General features: G+C 37.8%; 1 protein-coding gene across 1 annotated transcript in view; it reads right to left on the reverse strand.

The window, feature by feature from the left end:
• The window catches only part of thsd7aa (thrombospondin, type I, domain containing 7Aa), a 96,766-nt gene that overhangs the window by 50,904 nt on the left and 25,510 nt on the right, over positions 1–20,352 (reverse strand). Inside the window, exons 2-4 of the mRNA XM_058404855.1 lie at positions 7,157–8,273; positions 4,496–4,744; positions 468–649 (exon numbers count right to left, since the gene is read on the reverse strand). Of these exons, the coding sequence (XP_058260838.1) occupies positions 468–649; positions 4,496–4,744; positions 7,157–8,273 (1,548 nt within the window). The remainder of the gene's footprint in view (positions 1–467; positions 650–4,495; positions 4,745–7,156; positions 8,274–20,352) is intronic.

Genomic DNA, 20,352 nt, shown 5'->3' on the forward strand with positions numbered 1-20,352 from the left:
GTTTTGCTAAAGTACAGAAGCCCCTTCACCATGATAAAGTATTAGTCAACAAAAGAACTGTCTTGGTTTAGCAACTAAACACCACACTATTAGAATATTAAAGTGTTGTAGAAAATCATTTTGTAATGTTGAAATAACTGGTATAAGATGCACTTAAACACTTTTGTAACATCTAGCTAGAATTAGACATTTATATCTAGAGCTCATGTTATCACTTAAATTGCACTCTGATCTGATCTCCTTTCAAACAGATTGTCTCCATGTCTAGATATTGAGACTGAGATAAAGATACAGATCAAGATAGAAGCAGATAAGCAAGCAGCAAACATTCAGCCAGCCATCTGTACACACACACACACAGAGACTAATATGAGAAAGCACCCTTAATCATGATGGATATGTTATTATATCTAGGATATATTTAGAACTGTATTGCGTCCAGATGAGCAAGTGAGCCTGTTCATTACCTTCTTTGCTCTTAAGGGAGCCGAGGTTGGGTGGTGAGTCAGAGGGAACTTGAACACAGTACACTTCCCTGCTCTGTATCCCTCCTCCACATAATCCTGTCTGATTTCCCCTTCTGCGGTCCTGTTGGCTGAGGAGCACATCCACCCTACATTCACTCCATTCTGTAGACTTCCAGGTATATCTGCAAGGAGCAAGAGACGAAGGAGAGGAAAATATAATGAATCACAATAAAACTGTGATATGTTAAACCTTCAGAACTTCTTGTAAATGTAAAAGATCACATATTATTTGGACGTGTCAAAATATGGATAATTGAGACAAGGGAGATATTATAAATATCATTATAAAGAGATAAAAAATGAGAATTATTAGAATTATTTTCCTACAGAAAAATCACAAATAATATTTTTCTCACATATAATAATACATGATTAATATGTAATTACATCTGGCAAGCCATGCTCAAAAACTGTAAATAAAATAAGAATAAAGAAATACTTCATATATGACCTGTGATAAATAAATTCATGTGCTATATGTGAAAAATTAACATGAAAAAAAAATCATGTGCAAAATAAATTAATCCTGTGTACAAACAACAAATAAACACAATAAGTAAATAAATTATGTGAAAATGAATGATGAATTAGTAAAAAATTAAATTGGGTAAAAATAAAGGAATAAATATTTAATTTAAAGAAACCAGTGAATAAATCACATGTAAAAAAAAAAAAAAAAGGACCATATATTAAAAAATGATCTAAAAAAAAATAAACAAAAACATGAAATCTGACAAATTTACACGTGTAAATTTCATAGGAGCTTTTTGTAATGCTTTTTAAAGTATATTTTTAAAACGTACTGCTATAAAATAAAAACCTGGATTATCCTGGATCAATGGGAAAGTCATGGCTAGTGAACAGAACATGAGGGTTAATATTTATAATTACCCTGGTTGTGGTAAAATTAATGAAATGGAGAAAGCTGCATTGCATTTCTGTCTATATAAAATACAGTTATGAGGATAAATTCTCTAATGAGACAGTATTCAGACTGGTTGTGTGCTTAGCCAGTCAGTAGGGCTAAAACCTTTTGATTTATCACATTGACTCAGCATGACTCCAGCACAAACAAATTAGAGCTATATCTTCCGCAGAGACAGAATTAAAGAGCTCTGCTCCTGTAATGGGAGGATTTTATTGTGCCCTCTCTGATACTTTCTGGTTGAATGGGCTGCATGTATTTTTCATCATAACCGTTTGTATACATCTGTGAAGAATCGCCTGAGGAGCCAGAAACTTCTGTTAGATTACTGGACAGAATAACTAGAATAAAAGCAGTACAGTAGTATTCAGTATATCAAGTATACAGTATACAGCAATATCTGTTAATATAAAGACCATGGTCAGCCATTAGTAAAGGTGAATTCAGCTGCCATTCAAAGGCCACCATATAAACAGCTGACCTTTTATAACAATGTACACATGAACAGAAGAAGGCATGGGGGAATGTGTAAGAGAGAATGACAATGGTGTAATTACATTATATAGACTGATTCGTTCTGACATTCCAGCTATAAAGCTCCAGAACGATAAGAGAGATGAGGAAAGACAGCGCTATGTTCACCACCATGTCTCAAGTTGTTCTCTTGGTATAACAATTTGCCAGTATGCTGTATTTAATACCTTGTTTACTTAAGCTTAAAAGTTGAGCTAGCATACTTTAAAAGCACTGTGTTATAGTACTTGCTAATAGCTTATTGATACAGCAAACCCTGAAGCTATCAATACTTAAACTTTTGCTGATTTTAATGATAAATAAATGCAGTTAAATTCATGAGCCTGACTTTTGTGTACAAGATGTTGTGGGTCACTTCATCCAAGTGTCTTTGACCTTTCATCAAAAGATTATACCACCATATTTTATTTCCTTTTCTTCCTTCTTTCCACCTTCCTTATTTGGTTGTTTCCTGATAGTGCCCTTTTCACTGGCTATGTTCAGCTGTATGTCATTTGTTTCAGTGTCTATTCATAGGTTTTGTGTTCATCGAATCTGTGACTGCTTGTCTTATTTATGAAATAATTATGCACACCTCAGGTCTATTATTCTATTAAAGGCTGACTTTAATTGGCCCATAAAAAGATGTTATTGGTTTATTTTTGGCCTGTCCTGCTCTACCTTTTTTAGCTTCTTTTGTAGTCCAGAATAAGATGGTCAAATACACTAAAGTGTACACATGAGCTTCACACTCATTTGTGGTTCTTCTCCAAACTGTTCCCACGAATGAATATTGAATGTTTTGAAACTAATAAAGCCCAAACCTGTTCCAGCATGACAATGCCTCTGTCCACAAAGCAAGCTACTTTGGGATGAACTGGAACACCGACTGTTCCCCAGACCTCCTCACCCAACATCAGTGTCTGATCTCACTAATACTCTTGTAGCTGAATGAACACAAATCCCCAGAGCCACGCTCTAACATCTAGTGGAACACCTTTCCAGAATTGTGGCGCTTATTATAACAACATAGTGGGACTACATCTGGAAAGGGATGTTCATCAAGCACATAGGGGTGTCATGGTCAGGTGTCTGCAAACATTTGTCCATATAGCATATTTCTCACTGTATATTCTGCAGATTGCAAAACCTTTTCTGAGTACAGCCCCTCTGCAAAGCTGGAGTTTATGAAAGAGTGACAAGCTATATATAATCCTGAAGGAGTTTGCCAGTAGACATACTGGAGCCTCAGCAAACATCTGACCAAAACTTTTTGGCAATATGTTTGTCAGAAAAAAACAATACTTCTTATTATCCAGAGAAGACCATCCCGACAGTGAAGTACGGTGGTAGCATCATGCTGAGGCTGCTTGTCAGAAGTCAACAGAGCATTGTTTTTGGATACCAGGTCAGACATGACTTCTGAACCTAGACATAAAAACTGCTTGTCCTAAGCATTAAGGCTTTTTTTTTGTTCACCCAAATACATGAATACATCCTTTCTTTTTGCCTCTTGCCTAACTGGAATTTTATTTTCAATACAGAGTAAATTGTGGTCAGTTCTGCATATGGTAGAAGTTCTGTTCACATTGTTGGTGTTTGTGAACAACAGCTGGTTAATTTTATGGCAAGTCTGTTGTTTGGAAGGTTACTAGTGCTGGTAGGCCTATGATTGAAAATGAATGTCCATGTTTTTAGGGCTTGCACATCAGTTGCTTTCTGGCTATAGTACTGAACCCAAGACAAATGTGACAGGGTAACCAGTGCAGCCCTAAATGAAAAGTAATAATATCCCACTATGGTCATTAGGTGAGATGTAAGCTTTAAATCATGCTGCGCTTGGTGACAGTACTGGAAGTGAGGAATTCTCTGCAGATCTGGATAAGTGTGATAAACAGTGCTAAAATCACACACAGGGTTAGAGGAGGACAGTCCTCATGCCTATATGGCACAACTCATTGAGAGTTCGGACCAGCTGGGGCTAATTCTGAGTGACACACACTCCTCTCCCAGAGAGACAGTGAGTGATAGAGCATGGACTGGCCCATCTGTGGTGGAGATCAGATTAGACACCACATCGCCTGTCCTCTCCGACACTCCCCATTCATCACCTCCCCCTTCCATATTGGCAGGATGCCAGCATGCCGGTCCTGCCTCCCCACCCCAACCCTTCCATCAGCTCTTCCGTCTGTGTTTTTCCTCACACACAATCTGCAAAAAAATCCCCCCAAACAGATGACAGGCATGAAGAGAGGCTTATTATTTCTCTCCCCACTGTTAACACCAGGCCAAACTGCCTTTAGCTGTTAATACAGCACCAAACACACACCTCAGCATGCCATTACATCAATAATCCTACTGGGAGGACAATGTGTTTATGGTGTAACTGCAATTGTTGACTTAAATCAATGTCAATTTCAAAAGAAATGCTTGAAATTGCTAGAGAGTAGTAGCTAGCTGAGGAAACCCACACAGAGACACATGGCAGGTGCTTTTCTTCTGCAGAAATGAAAAAGCCTGCGTCACTTACGCCACACATGGTGGAACTCCATCCCCCTGAGGAGAACATGGCTCAGATTCTTCCAGATTGGGACACTCGGCTCCTCCGGCCACATTGAACTGTTGAACGCGGCGAGTGCGTGTACGCTGCCCCTTAGGTCCGTTCAGGTCGTAGCATTCTTTTGAGCAAGATGACCAATCAGACCACTCGGTCACCTCACAGTCCTTGGTCATGACACAGGCCTGGTATGTAACTGGAAGGGATTGCTGATCACAAAGACTGCAGTAGAAGAGAAGAACAGAACAATAACCTTGTTAATGAAATTTTCCAGCTTTGTCTTTAAAATATCTAATACAAGTTATTGTAATTTGTTTTACTAGCAGTATAAGCATCTGATCTTCATTTTATAATGACATTTTGAATGTTTGGTTGCTTTAGCTGTACTAGAGTAGTCTGTTCAGGTCTCTTACTTTCTCATCTGTAGTCTCTTCTCAAACAGATCAGGTTCCAAAACTTTAAATTTCATTAAAAAGCCCTTCATTGTGCTTGTTATCTCATAGATTGCTAACTAGGTGGGCTGAATATCAGCAAATCATGTCTGCTGTGCATCTTACTGCATTTGCTGCCTTCACTACATCTATTCCCATTAATACTGTATAGCATTGAACATTGCTGGAAAGTGGTGAGCGATAAAATTCTTATAATATAATCAGTTTCAAATAACATGTCAGAAATCCCCTCTCTCAGCATGCAGTGCATTTCCCAGCATGATGAGCTTTCTTTTCATGTTTCGTTTTGAGTTTTCTCTGCGTACTTTGTGTGCAAATTGTTATGTGCATTTTTTTCCTTGTCTCCTCCCCTGTCCTCTCATTGGTCGGTTACATAATGTGTCCCAGTTTTGCCTGTAATTAGTTGGTTAATTTCGTCCCTCCTGTTTGTTTGCGTTTATGTGAAGTCAATTGTTTTGTACAATATTGAGCTTGTTATAATGTCGAAACTTGTTTTCCAGTTTATATTACTGTGTTCCGTGTAAGATCTTGACCGTCATTTGTTCTACCATTTATGATTATGGACATTGCTCTCATGACCATACCCACGGAAGCTACGGATTACAATTATGATTATTGGGTTTGCTCAAATGAAACACACGATGTGTTTACACACTTGAGTCTCTCCAGTACACATCATATTATCACTGAAGCTTATCAAACCTATTTTCAGACACACAAAATTGTAATGCTGCTTAAACTCTGACCCTAATTCTTTATAGGAATTTTTCTTGCTCAGGTTTTCTTTTTGCAACCGAAGTTAGATATGCATCAGCCTATGACTTTCATGAATTTTAATTAACAGATTTCAAACCCAATTTCCCATAGAATGATTAAAACTGTGTTCCTCTCAGCAAGACCTAAGAGAATCAAGAGCATCGGAATTTCACTTCCCGCTGTGTTTTAATTACCCTATTCAAATTTTGGAGCTGTTGATTCTGAAAATCTCAAAGCCACATGCATGTATAGTTTGCTTTTATTTGTGATTCTCTCTCTCTTTTTCTTATGTGAATCTTTCAACAGTTCTACCAAAGTTAAAACACATACAAGTTTCTAGAGCAGATGAACTTTAGTAAGGTTATATAAGACAATAATGCATTTACACATATAGCATTACTGATCACAAATATTACACATTCATTCATTTCAAGTCAGTCATTCATTCCTGATCAGAGTTACGGTGGATCTGGAGCTTCTCCTGGAATTGCTGGGCATGAATCTGGTATACCCCGATATATAACACTGGCCCATCAAAGGGCACAATATACAAACACTTTCACAATTTAGAGTAGACAATGTAGACAATGTAGACAATGTAGAGTAGACAATTTTCCTCAGACCTATTTTGAGGTGGGAAGAAACCAGAGGAAACCCAGAGGGGCAATAACCTAAGCTCAACATCAGACTGGAGACCTTGATATAGTCTTTACCAGATAAATAAATAAATCCTAACAATATAATAATAATAATAATAATAATAACTATTATTATTATTATTATTATTATTATTATTATTATTATTATTATTATTATTATTATTTAAAATTATTATTGTTATTATTGTTATTATTATTATTATTATTATTATTATTATTATTATTATTATTATTATTATTATTAAATAACTACTTAGTCTGCCATAATGAATGACATGAGGGGAGTTACTGCTACCACCCAAAAGCTAATTATTTTCTAATGTTGCTGTCCTATATTGCAAGAAATACCCTTCAAGTAATAGCCTTTCTTCTGACCGTTTCAAAGGACACGGGAGACTCCTTTCATAAAGGATAAATAAAGAAGTATACCAGTGTAAAGTGTAAAATAACTTGTAAAGTTATTACTCTAGTAATTGTAATGTATTAGAAAAAAAATGCAGTAATGTCATCAATATAAGCTCATGATTTGCCTTGCAGCCAGATTTCTGTTAGAATTGCAGGAAAATAAATGAACATCTTTTGACCAATTAGAATAGAGAATAACAACACTGTTTAAGTATAAAAAATTGTTGCTAAGTTAGCTGGCGTTATGTGCACATACAGCATTTGCCAGAGTCGTTGAAACATGGTACATGGACATCATGAAAAATATAGAAAATCAGCCCACTTCTGGTTTGACTTAAAAAAAAGACTTGAGTGAGACTAACCTCAGTTCTGCTGTGGTCCCATTTTTGTGCACACATGTCACGTCCCTGGTTTGGTAGCCCACTTGCAGGTCCCAGAACTTTCCACCCTGTCGATTCTGCCGGTTCCTGGTCCTCTTCTTCTTGATGAGTTCTCGAGTTTCTGGGTCCTTCACCCGGACTCTGTCCCTCACACGTTCCCCTTTAGCTTTTTTCAGCTCCTTGTTCTTACGCCTTTTTGCTTGACGTTCTTGCCTTGCTTGATTCCTGTCTTGCTGATTTGGCCTGTCAGGGCGATTTTGTTTATCTTTGCGATTTGGTCTGTCTGGACGTTTTGGTCTGTCTGGGCGATTTGGTCTATCTTGACGATTTGTCTGGTCCTTTCGTTTAGGTCGATCTGGACGATTTGGCCGGTCCTTACGTCTGGGTCTGTCAGGTCGTTTGATTCGGTCAGGTCTTTCTGGTCTTTTGGGTTGGTCAGGTACTTCAGATTGGGTTTCTTCCGCTTGTCTGGCCTGGCGTGAAGGGGGCATGGTACAGTCCCCCCAGTATCCTACCCTGAGGCTGTACATACTCTCCTCACCCTCACATTCTTCTTCTTGACATGTTTGGAATTCAGTAAGATTGGGGCAAGCTGAGCCCCCAAAGAGAGGTGGAGCCAGGACGGATCGTATTCGGTTCTGCAAGCCAATACCACATGTTTTAGAGCATGAGCTCCATGGAGAAAATTTAGAGACAACACAATCCTGTGGGCATGGGATGAGACAGGCCTGCTCCAACCTCGGCTTGGGCTCAAAGTACTCACAGATGGTATCATCTGCAGGTGCACTGTTACTCTTCTGGACACAGGCCACCTCACGGGTCTGGATGCCTTCCTCGCCTCGTGTGCACACCGCTGGCCGTGTTACTGCTGGGTTGCGCAGAGAAACAGGCACACACTCGTTCCATGCCCCCAGCTGCCAGTCATACAGCTCCTTGTGCCAGTCACAGACACGAAAACAGGTCTGTTGGTTATCAGGCCGCTCGCTCTGTGGACAGTTGGTATGAAGAGTAGTCCAGCCCTCAGAATGGGCACACCACACTGCTCTGCTCTGGCTCCCACCTGGACCGCAGTCATTGCCCATACACCTGCCCCAGGGCCCTGTTAGAAAGTACAAAATATGCTGAAATGATGTGTACAATCATAACATCTTTACAGTTTTCTTATTCTTTAACATCTATATATTTAATACGCATTAGTGCCATTTTAACATTATTTATGATGCATATTTAACATGCTGGGAAATTATTTGATTCAGCATTACTCATTTTGCTGCCTCACTAGTTACTCACAAAGCACTGTAAATAAGGCACGTTGATGGGTTTTCAATTCTCCTGATGAAGCACAATATTGGATAAGTCTCTCCTGATTTACACAAAGCTCAAATAATTTGAATGCTCTTAATTTAAAGAGTTCAATTAATGATATTGAAATACATGTACTTAAGACAACATACCCGCTAGGAACCAAACATATGATCTAGCATTAAATAGAATGATCATTTCCTAAATCAATATTCCTCTATTCCCATGAATGCTATAAGGCACTCAGAGGGTGATAAATGTATCAGGAATGATGGACAGTAAATGATTGCCACTGCTGATGGGTTCGGCAGAAAAAAAGCCGCGTACGCAGTGCAAAATGAGAAGTGACTGAAAGAGATGCTTCAGGAAAGTGGGTCAGAGTACGCAAAAAAAAAAGGCCCTTTTTCATAGGCCACCATTCTCTCCAAAAATTCACTACCTCCTTTCTGGTACCAGAGTGTCTACATTCACATTATGTCTGCTAGATGCCTCTGGATTCTGCTTTGAACCGCTTTTTTCAGCTTCAAAGAAAAATCTTTTCTGATACAATTGACAATATTCCAGCAATTTATTTTTCTTTACTGTTTTTATAGAACATGGTTGATTCTCTTTGATGATGGTGTCTTCCTGAGTGCTGGTTGTAAAGCTTTTTCTTAAAAATTAAACATCAATGTAGTTGCCTGGCCTTTGGGTGAGACTCCTAAAACAGTACTCCTGTACCTACACTATAAAGTGTATAGGCTGGAGAGTGATTTACCAAGGGCCAGGGAGGACAGGAGCTCTTTGAAGGCTTGCTTTATGGCTCTACTCGATAAAGGTGAGACAAGGAAATAAAAATGTCAGCTGAAGAAGCAATGGACAGAATTAGCCTACAGCTGAATCCGCAGCCATGCGATCAATAAAGATCAATAGTAACCTCAAGAACCTGGACCAAATGGCAGAATCAGTGCTGGAGCATCCATACACACAGCTTTATCACTGAGATAAGAAGGAAAAAATGGAACAAAATAAACTGCCAGGCATACTTCTCTATTCTTCTCTCCAACAAACTAGACATATGCTACTGACTACAACAATCGTCTGGACTATCTATCTCATCCACAAAGCTTGCTATATGGTAATCCTGAGAATTTAAGATGTGGTTCTTGAGTACAGACGTAGTGTTAGAGAGTAAAATAAGGTAAACACTTTTGGCATGGCAAACGTTGACCATCTCAACTGGTCCTCCATCATGGGAGCTGTGTGATGTGTTTACTGTTGTAACACATTAGTCCCTCTTCCTCTTCCAGCAGAGCTGCATCCTTTTTACTGAGCCCTGAGCAGGTGCCCTGGGTAATTTATGAGGGTGTCACAGGGTGTCATGGTTAGCCACAGGACACAGGACACCAGGGAAGTGTACACTATAATCAGATTCTGAATTGGGGAATGCACCTGTCATCCATTGTGAAAAGGTGCCAAAGGAGGAGGGAAAAAAAAACAGGAGAGTAGGCTTCATTCATTGTCTTTTCCCAGTTGTGGCATTGTTGGTTTATTAAAAAAAATCATTAAAAAAAAAAATAGGTAGAAGCATGTGAAAAGAGGATATGATTTGACAGAACTGACGGAAGTTCAATATTCCTTTCACAAAATGTATATTTTTATCTTTTAACAAAGTCAGCAATAGAAGAACAACAAGCTAACGTAATTATTGGTAACTCAGGAAGGTGGCCTGCTCCTCAGAAGGATTTGAGTTCAAGTGCCAGTGCTGCCACTGCAATTTTCTTTGTTCATGGCATCTTTAAGCACTTCCTTTTGTTTTCAAGTTGCTTTTTTAAAGCTTTATGTTCCTTGGATTGTATTTTTGGATATTTCATATCAGTAAGTGTTTCCTGCATGTACATCCTGTCTCTTTGTTTCAGAGGTAACAAGTTTATGTTTGCTAAAAGATTTACAACATTGTGTTAATGAAATATGCATCAGATATTTATTATTATTATTATTATTTTATGTAGTAATGGCTTAGCATTTTGCACAAGTAAGAAATATAATTTTCACAATTTTATTTGTGTGTGTGTGTGTGTGTAATCTTATTACAAATTCAGGAACTAACGATCATTCAGAAGTCAATTCATTCTTTTGTTTTGTTTTGTTTTTCCGCTTTTCTCTCAAGGCAATCTCAATTAAAATCTCTACCATGTATTCTGTTTAATCATTCAATACACTTCAAAGGCCTGTGTAAATTGGATGAAAGGTCATCATTTGCAAATTGTAAGTAAAGCCTTGTGCCAGTAATTCCTGTGTCTTATTCACAGATACAATTTATTTCATCTGCTTAGCAGCTATCTGAACCCAGCCTCCCATTGCTGACAGCCACAGGGTCAGAGATTTCCCGTAGTGTATTTCCCTGCATGCCAGAAAAAAAAGATCTGTGCAAAATCATTTCCAAATTGGTAATGAGATTTCTCCCTCTACATCCTCTCTTCTCTGTCCATGTCCAAGTGAATGCACATGATAGGAAAAGACACACAGATTTCGGAGCTTATGGCACATGGTTCATAGGTGTTACAAGGATCCCACATGGGAAGACCTGGCTGGCATGTCTGAATAGCTGTCATATGTGCACCTGAAAATTAAGCATCCCACATGGCTGTAGTCTTCCCCTGCCAAAAGTCACCCTGCAGTCTGTTCTGCTTTTCATCGTGTCTTTTTTCAGCCACATTGTGAAGAACAGTAAAATCTTTGCATGGTTAACATTTTCACAGTGGCTGCTTTTCATGTGGCACTGACATCTTTCAGACATCTGCTGCTAAAACAGAGGACATGAGACAAAATGAGGCCATTCTAGTACAAGGCCCAAGCCTTCTGACCAGAGATATCTAGGTATATCATTCATCCATCATCACAACTCCTGGTCTCATCCTCATCTGAAAAGCCTAGCTGAGAAGACAAAGCCTTCATAAAACAGATCAGCTTTCCCTTTTCAAGAGTACACACCGTACACTGGGGTCAGCATGCAGTGCTTTCTGGCTCATACGAAGTGACCCATGCTGAACTGATTTTCAACCATGGAGATCAAAGAGCTTGAGGGTAATGATAGAGATCTAAGGATTTATTTTCTGAAGTCCCCTGTCTGTATTCTTCACAAAAGCAGAAAGTTAAAAAATAAATAAATAAATAAATAAATAAATAAATAAATAAATAAATAAATAAATAAATAAAAACTCCACAAAAAGGCCTCTTCAAAACATTTTTTTCTGATTCCTTGGTCAAATTTTCTTGTCAGCATGCAGCAAATAAAGTCATATTGGAGAGGTAAAGTAAGGAGGTGAAGGATTGATCTTCTACCAGAAGAAGTTCTACAGGAAAGGAAATGTTGTCAATGTTGTATTTTGTTAAGGAGGACATCATAATGCTCACGAACAAGAAACGTGCTATAAAAAAAAATCTCCGATTTACATTTATCTGTACTAAGCAGAGGGTTATCTTCCCTTTTGCAAAAGGGCATTACATGCCTCATTTGGGATGTCGTGCAACATCAAAAAAGGCTTATTCTCCCCAACGCACAGTGCATTCCTTGCAGGCATTCTTTTCAGCTTCATTAAACTGCAGGGATGGATAAGGCATAGACACTTTTATGTGTTACGACTTTAAAGCGATGTAGAATTCAATCTGATCAAATGGCTAAGCAGTTAGAGGCTTTCCTTATGGGTTCAAACATGGCTCTATGGCAGCTCTTGGATCTGAACTCACAATTTTATAGCACTAACACATAATCTATACCACAGATTTACCAGCATCTTTCATCCATTTATCTGGAACTGTCTGATACTGGGCTATATGAAGAGAACCCGAGCTTAAAACTGACTTTTTTTATATCTCATTAGTTCATGTCTCTGATTATCCCTGTTTCGACAATTTATCATCACCCCAGCACTTGTACATTAACAATAGCAAGTGCAATTCGCTTGTAGTTTGTTCCCTGTTTCCATGTAGCATTTGGGTCCGATTGTAGCCAAAATGTAAATGCTTCTAAATCTAACCTATCTTGTTAAACACAAGTAATGCACTAAGTTTAATTTCACGCATAAACACTTAATGAGATAAATAGAAATCCTTGTGATAAGTTTTCCTCCATTTTCTTTCGTGTGCATCAAACAATAAAACTGATTGAATTACAGGAGCAATATAAAGTTGTGAGTGCAGAACTGAAGAAACATCAGACCACATGCTCCATAGAATTGGTCCGATCATTCAATCCAGTATAAAATCTCAATCCAGATATTGCTTGTCACTGCGCTGTTTCACTCTATGTAGTTCTATAAAATGCCATAACTTCTTCATATCTTGAGTTTTCTTTCTACTTCATCATCATGCAGAAGTAGGTAGACTAGGCAGACATCTAAGTCAACACAGGTTATATTTAGGGTTATGATTCACTGAATCTGACATTTGAAAAGAACAAAACAGCATTTCTTACCATTTCAGATTCATTTGTTGCATTAAAATAGCGAAGCAAAATGAAAGTCACACAGTTGGGAGCCCGAAGTCTATTGCACTTCAACACTCAAGCAAATGTTCACCTTCTCTTAAAGCAGCCAAAGGGGCATCAGTGCATTATTCTTAGAATGTGTATGGGTATGCTTGTACTGTCAATCTCATCCACTAAACACTAGTCTGTTCTCTTCGATATCTCTCTACCCCAACATTTCATACCACTATAAATCATTGGTGTAGGAGAGATGAAGTGTGTGTGTGTGTGTGCACGAAGCAGCAGTGAGAATGGTTTTGGAATTACACGTTCAATACTAAGCCCTGGCTCACTGAATAAATGAACACACAGCCTTGCAAAAAATGACTTTCACCTTTCACAAAAATTGCTTTCTAGTTTTGGAAAAGAAATATATACACCACGCAAATGCATGCTAAGTGGACAGCTATTTAAAAAACAATGAATTGAAATTAGCTCAATTAAGCCTCAACGTGTTCACTTGCGTCCCACACAGAACAAAGTGCATACAGGAAAAAAAAGGAACAAGGAATATACAAAAGCTATTTTATCCAGAGAAAATCGTTCAGTCTTTGGAGAAATGTTCAGTGTTCAAGCACACACAAATGGCATACATTTACTTAGCACTATGATTTATTATGTACTGTCTGACCCTTTTTCAGAAGATTGTCTGTCACACCAGCATGATTTTTGAAGCATTACCACTCAAACTAACAATTTTAACAACTTAATCAGTAGGGGGAAACAGTGTTAGAGTTTATTTAAGCATCCAGAAAGGTCTTGTAGGTGAAACAGACAAGCTACACCAGCAACATATTACAAAGTTAAAAGGATCTAATTTTGCCATCTGTCTTTTTTAACAAATTAATGGTAGTAATCAGTCTGTCCTCATGTTTTTCTTTTCCCTTGGAAGTAAAATTAAGACTGACTGAAAGGGACAATGACAATCAAAATATGTATGAGTTCATGGAAGACAAAATTTAACTACTATTCAATTCAATTTAATTCAATTTTATTTGTATAGTGCTTTAAACAATGGGCATTGTCTCAAAGCAGCTTTACAGAACATAAGAAACAAAAAAAACAGTGTAAAAAGTCCTAGATGTTAGACAAAATCATCCCTAGCCAGCTAGCCTGAGGTGACTGAGGCAAGGAAAAACTCCCTTAGATGGTAAGAGGAAGAAACCTTGAGAGGAACCAGACTCAAAAGGGAACCTCATCCTCATTTGGGTGACACTGGAGAGTGTGGTTATAATTTATTCTAAACACCGGGGAGTGTGATATGATGTGATACAATGTCCTTTCTGCAGTTATGTACAGTCAGTTGTGTGTTTCAGATACCGCACATGTAGAATGTTATATGCTATAAAGACAAGACATGAGGAAGAAAGTTTGAGAGAAACCAGACTTAAAAAAAGGAGCTCTTCCTCGTCTAAGTGACACTGGCTAATTGAATTATTAATCATTGCTCTTTAGCAACTGTACAAAATAAAGTACAAAATATATAAATGTTACCTATGGGTTCATTGTGAATAAGTGTGCTGTAATGGTCACAGGACAGCCTTTGTGATTATAGCAGGTAAAAATCTATAGTATCTGCTGAGATTTTCCACTTGAGAACAGGATCCACTGAAGCACAGAAATTTCAATGAAATTGAATGTGAAGCCATGCCTTATGTGCACTCCTAAAGCAATTGCAAGTGTTCAAAACATAAAGCATGCACATGTTCACAAAAAAATATGTACAGACAAAAGTGATTCTGTTCCTTCAAACCGCTATTCAGCCAAAAAGGGAGACAGATTTTTTGCCTAAAGTCTGTGATCTTCCATTGTTAAAAGAAGACAGAACTGCACTGTACACAGAGAGAGAGAGAGAGAGAGAGAGAGAGAGAGAGAGAGAGAGAGAGGGAGAGAGAGAGAGAAAACAGACCTTCGCCAAAACACGGAAGGGAGTGACGAGGCACCCAGTGACAGCTTGAGCCACTCGCACACAAAGCACAAAGCGCATGCTGTTTAGCCTTAGCTTTGTGGAGACAGACACACAAAATCCTTTGTCCTTTATTCTTCTAGCACCAATTTTAGAAACATTCATTCTTCCCTTAGAACTGTAGCTCTCCAGCTACCCTGTGTGCATGCAAATCCTCGGCTGCTGAGTTTCCATTTATTCCGACACAGAAGAATAAATCAAGTCTAATCGCGGACACCATTAACACTATAGCCAAAGACTAATTAGGTAGAGAGGGAGGGTGGAAGATATAAAAGAGCCAGCACAGCTCCAAGGACAAAACAGTCCAAACATGCAATCATAGGCAATCTTTTGACGGCCTGCCAAGGTTCCGCCTGCTGATGTCTGGAGCTGCTGTGTCGATCGTATGCAGCAGGTTCACGACTGATTCGATTAAGCAACACTTTCCTGAGGTTTCTTTTATGAGGGTTTATGGGGATCGCCCACCGAGAGAGGTAACCTGAATGCTTGCAGTTGGAATGGAAGAGTTTTACACACACAGCTTCACCTCAGTGGCATGTGTGCACTTTACTCAGGGGCAGATGGTATAAATGGGTGGCCTGTCTTTTGAAAGACATGAATAAAAGATCTCCTTTTTGTCACCCGCACAGATTGTTTACTGTAAATAACTACATCTTTCTTTTCATCATGCTTATTAAGCCATCTATAAGACCTTCAGATATAATGCATTACTCAATTCGAACAGTTTCATCACTGAGCTATTGATAGCCCACCCATCTAATATCACAACCAGCCATCACTGACTACACTTATGGCTCCAGGGATGGACTGATGATCAGTCATAAAGGATGGGTCACAGCAGGAGTCACAGTCAACAATGCAGCATGCCTCGAGACATCTGAACAAGCTCCTCGGTTATATATATCATCCTAGCAGCGAGGAAAACAAATGCAGACATAAAGAAAGCGGGAGGGAATGAGGAGTGGAGCTGATCCTTACAGGGAATCTGGCCTTAGTCAAAAAAAAAGCATTAGTCAGTGAAGGAAGCAGGGGGTGGAAGAGCTGACATCATGATGATGCGTCTGAGAGGATGTTTGTGTGTAAAACAGAAAATCAGACCAAACAGATCTTTCACTTAAACTGACACGTCTCCGATCTCTTATTGGGAATTCTTGCTCTCTTGATGATGCGCTAACAATACTGTAACTAAATAAAGCTTACTGGATCGAAAAGAGGGAGAGAAAGAGAGAGAGAGACGGCATGGGGTCTGTCGGTTCAGTGGTCTGCATGGTGCACAAACAGCAGGTTTACAGGCTTCATGCTGCTGTTCTGATTAACATCCCGTTCACATCACTCCAGCATATGCTTTGATCTACTGCGACCAGTGTCTTCTCTCCACTGCCACGTTCTACAGATGGTGTTGTGATTTCTCATATATTTTGAGGCATGAAAATAGAATCTTAGAATGGGAAAAAATACTAATTATTCTTAAAACGCTGCATGGAGTCGCTGAAATCTGTAGTAACCAAAATGATTAAGCGTTTCTCTTAACTCTCTTAACTTTCATGTCTGTGTAGCTTCAAGACTATAAGGATGGAGTGTGTTATGGGTGTTTATTTGGCTACATATAAATAATTAACATTTATAAAGTTCTCTCTGTATACTAAATTACATGAAAATATCATAACTGACGATGTACCTCATTTGTTCATTTGTTTAGTCGCTCATTCATCTTCATTAACATCTTTGACCTGGTCAGGGTCGGTGGATCCGGAGATATCTCAGGATACTGCAGTCCTTCACATGGCAACATGCACTCACACATTCACACCTAGAAGCAATTTAGCATCACCAATCTATGTGTTTTTTGGGAGGTGGAGAAATACCTGAAGAAAACCAACACGGACACAATAACCCAAGCTCAAACTGGGGAATCTGGAGCTCTTATGAAGCAATGCCAGCCAAGTGGAAAATAATGCTCTCTCCTGAGCTCTACATGAAACATTGATGCTGTGCAACACCACTACATAGTGAAGGTTTCAACACTGACATTTAAACTGTAATCACACAGTTATAGTTATATATGTATATGTTCAGTGAGGTTAATTCAGTTTGTAATATTTTTGACAGAGTTATTGATTGACTGATTGATTGATTCCACAATCATCCATAAAAAAATCAGTTAGATACAAATCCTTAATGTCCTCCTGGCATGGAAGATAGTAAAGCACATTCTGTGCATTTTTTAATTCTATGCAAACTCACTCAACCCTGCTAGTTCAACCCTATTAGTTTCAACCCTATATATCATTTAAATGTAAACCTCAGCCATTAACAAAAGGTTTTTAAATGGTTAATGTTTTAGATTTAGGCAGCGTAATTGGTGCCCAAATTGTGCAATTATCCATACTTAGTAATGGTTGATATTAATGGGAATTTTATCTCACTTTGACATATTAATTAATTAATAATGTAAAGTGGCAGAAGCTGTAATTATAAACACAGACACCTTTATATTATATATATATATATATATATATATATATATATATATATATATATATATATATATATATATATATATATATATATACATGTGTGTAGGTTTAATTAATTTGTCATGCACATGTCCTGTAACTCAATGACATGCTAGTCATATGGTATATTAGTGCATATTACTGATAGTTAATTTTCTTTTCTACAATAGCATGTAATTTGCATAATTTTCCAGGTTTCAGACTAGAAGTACAAGAGCTGTGCAGCCTAATCCAGTGGTGGGAGAGAAAAAACACTTCATCACGTCCAAACTGAAATCCATGAAAAGCCCTGGCTGTAGCTAAACCTCACATAACAAAACTGCCTGGCACAGTGTGTATTGTATAGTGCTCAGCTCTTTATCTCTCTTGGCTTCTCAATCTTTTTAGTAGGAAGCACACTGTCTTTGTGTAATCCTGAATTCAAAGTTAGTGTAGGATAGCCTTTCCATCACACTTAGATCACACTTAGAGTTATAAACCTTAGTCAAAGCAAAAAAAAAAACAAAAAAACATTGAGTTGTTGCCTTTAATGTAAACTATCAATGTCTCCTAACTCCGATGTGAATGAACAAAAAAAAAATGGATCCAAATACAAAAGAAATGGTTAAATTATTTAATCCATATCAATTCATATGGATTGTCCAACAAACAATCTGTAGATTGATGACAGTCTCTCGTGTGACTGTCATCAACTAGCCTATCAGCTAATGTTGAATCAACATCATGTTAGCTGTTTAGTTCATGTTTGTGTTCATGTTTAGTTGTTGATGTATCACAGATAAGCTGTATACACGTGTTTTATCAACCTTCGCTTTATTACAATGGGTTGGTTTATGACTGATGATATTGTCAATAATCTACAGACTATTACAATTTCAAATTCAGTTCACATTAACTATATTAAAACACTGAAAGATAGTTAAACAATATTTGTCATGTTGCTGATTGTCAGATGATATTCTGCTTTAATGATAGTGTACAATCTAGTATACTAAACCAATAAAACCCAATAGATACTATACGATCCCAATAAAATTGTAAATTTCCCTTTTTTGTAAATTTGTAAATAAAATTGAATAAAGTATCTATCTATCTATCTATCTATCTATCTATCTATCTATCTATCTATCTATCTATCTATCTATCTATCATCCATTTTAGGTGATATTTCCCTTTGGGATGAATAAAGTATCTATCTATCTATCTATCTATCTATCTATCTATCTATCTATCTATCTATCTATCTATCTATCTATCTATCTATCATCCATTTTAGGTGATATTTCCCTTTGGGATGAATAAAGTATCTATCTATCTATCTATCTATCTATCTATCTATCTATCTATCTATCTATCTATCTATCTATCTATCTATCTATCTAAACCCTAACAATTGAATCTGTAGCATGTGAAAAGAAACATGAGGCTAACCCATGTGATGAGAGTTGACAGTATAGAAGTAAATATATTTAATGGGATTATTCAAAAGTCTTGCAAATTATATATTTGTTTATTTTTTTTTATTTTTGCCTTAATCATTTTTGACATTTTAACTACTCACATACTTGTAGAAAAAAAAATGAGAGTACAAGACAGGAGTTTATTATTATCCAATGCTTTTTGAAGTTTTGCTTTTTTTCATTTAGAGCTTCTCAAGGAACAAGTGCTAGAAGAAGAACTAAGAGTCCAGTGGTAATGATAATGACAACACTGATGGGAATAATGATGCTTATGATGGTGATGGTGGTCCTGGTGATAATGATGATGATGATGATGATAGTGCTGTTGATGATAATGATGATTACGTCATTTGTGTTATTAAAGCAATTACATCGAACTGTCAACAAACACATGCACATGAAATAACATGACATAAAGCCTAATCGCAAACACACTGATGCTGTAACATCAGAACTGAACCCAGCAGCCGAACAATCCATATATGAGCAATCCGCAGATGATTCCGAGAGAACGGGAGGACCTTACAAGAGAGCTGCCAGTTTTTGATGATTTGAGCAGATTAGGGAGGATTTACATAAATGACGAAAGTGGAATGGTTAAACAGCACGCTAAGCAACATGTTCAGAGCTCCCCATGATCTGCAGTATTTCGCCAGCAAGAAGCAGCGAGCCATTATGGCAGCTCAGAGCGCCAAGCAAGAAAGGTATGAGCCAGGTTTGAATGCTGGCAGTCACAAACATTAAAATCAGTGATGGAGATGAAATGAGAAGAGTGTTGTTGTTTTTGTTTTAACAAAATCAGCATTTTATCTTGGACTCTTTTGAATAAGTCAATACAGTATTAAGGTCATACATAGTCAACTACTCAAATACAAAAAAGCATTGTTTGAATATCCAAATCCACACTTTATTTGTACTGAGGTCAACAGTGGTGGAGTTTTTAATATTATCCTCCATCCACATTTTCCTTAAATGTAATACTGACTCACACATGGTACAGTAAAGTATGCAGAAATTTCTGCAACACCCTGATAGCACCATTTGCAATATGGTAGCAGTTCTGACTAATGGCTGAAACAACCCACTCGACACGGTCCACGGGTACTGAATTTATCAAACTTTTTTTTCCACAAGCATAAAACGGGAGCCAAATACTGCATCTGCTGCTAGTGGCTATGATTCAGTATGTATAAGATCACAGGCACAACCAGGAAATAGAGTCCACATGTTTGCGATTATCACAGACTCAGAGAGATATATTAGCCAAAGCCTGACTACTGTTGTAGATTACACTACGACAAATGGAGATCAAATGATGGAATCCTGAAAATCCAGTTAAGCAACCAACTCTGCTTCCTGTGCTGTTTAATAACCCACTGCCAGTGGGGAACGGTGGAGTTAGTTGTGCTTGAAAGGGAAAATCTGTA

The sequence above is a fragment of the Hemibagrus wyckioides genome, linkage group LG12, assembly GCF_019097595.1.
Source record: "Hemibagrus wyckioides isolate EC202008001 linkage group LG12, SWU_Hwy_1.0, whole genome shotgun sequence".
Classification (NCBI taxonomy): Eukaryota; Metazoa; Chordata; class Actinopteri; order Siluriformes; family Bagridae; genus Hemibagrus; species Hemibagrus wyckioides.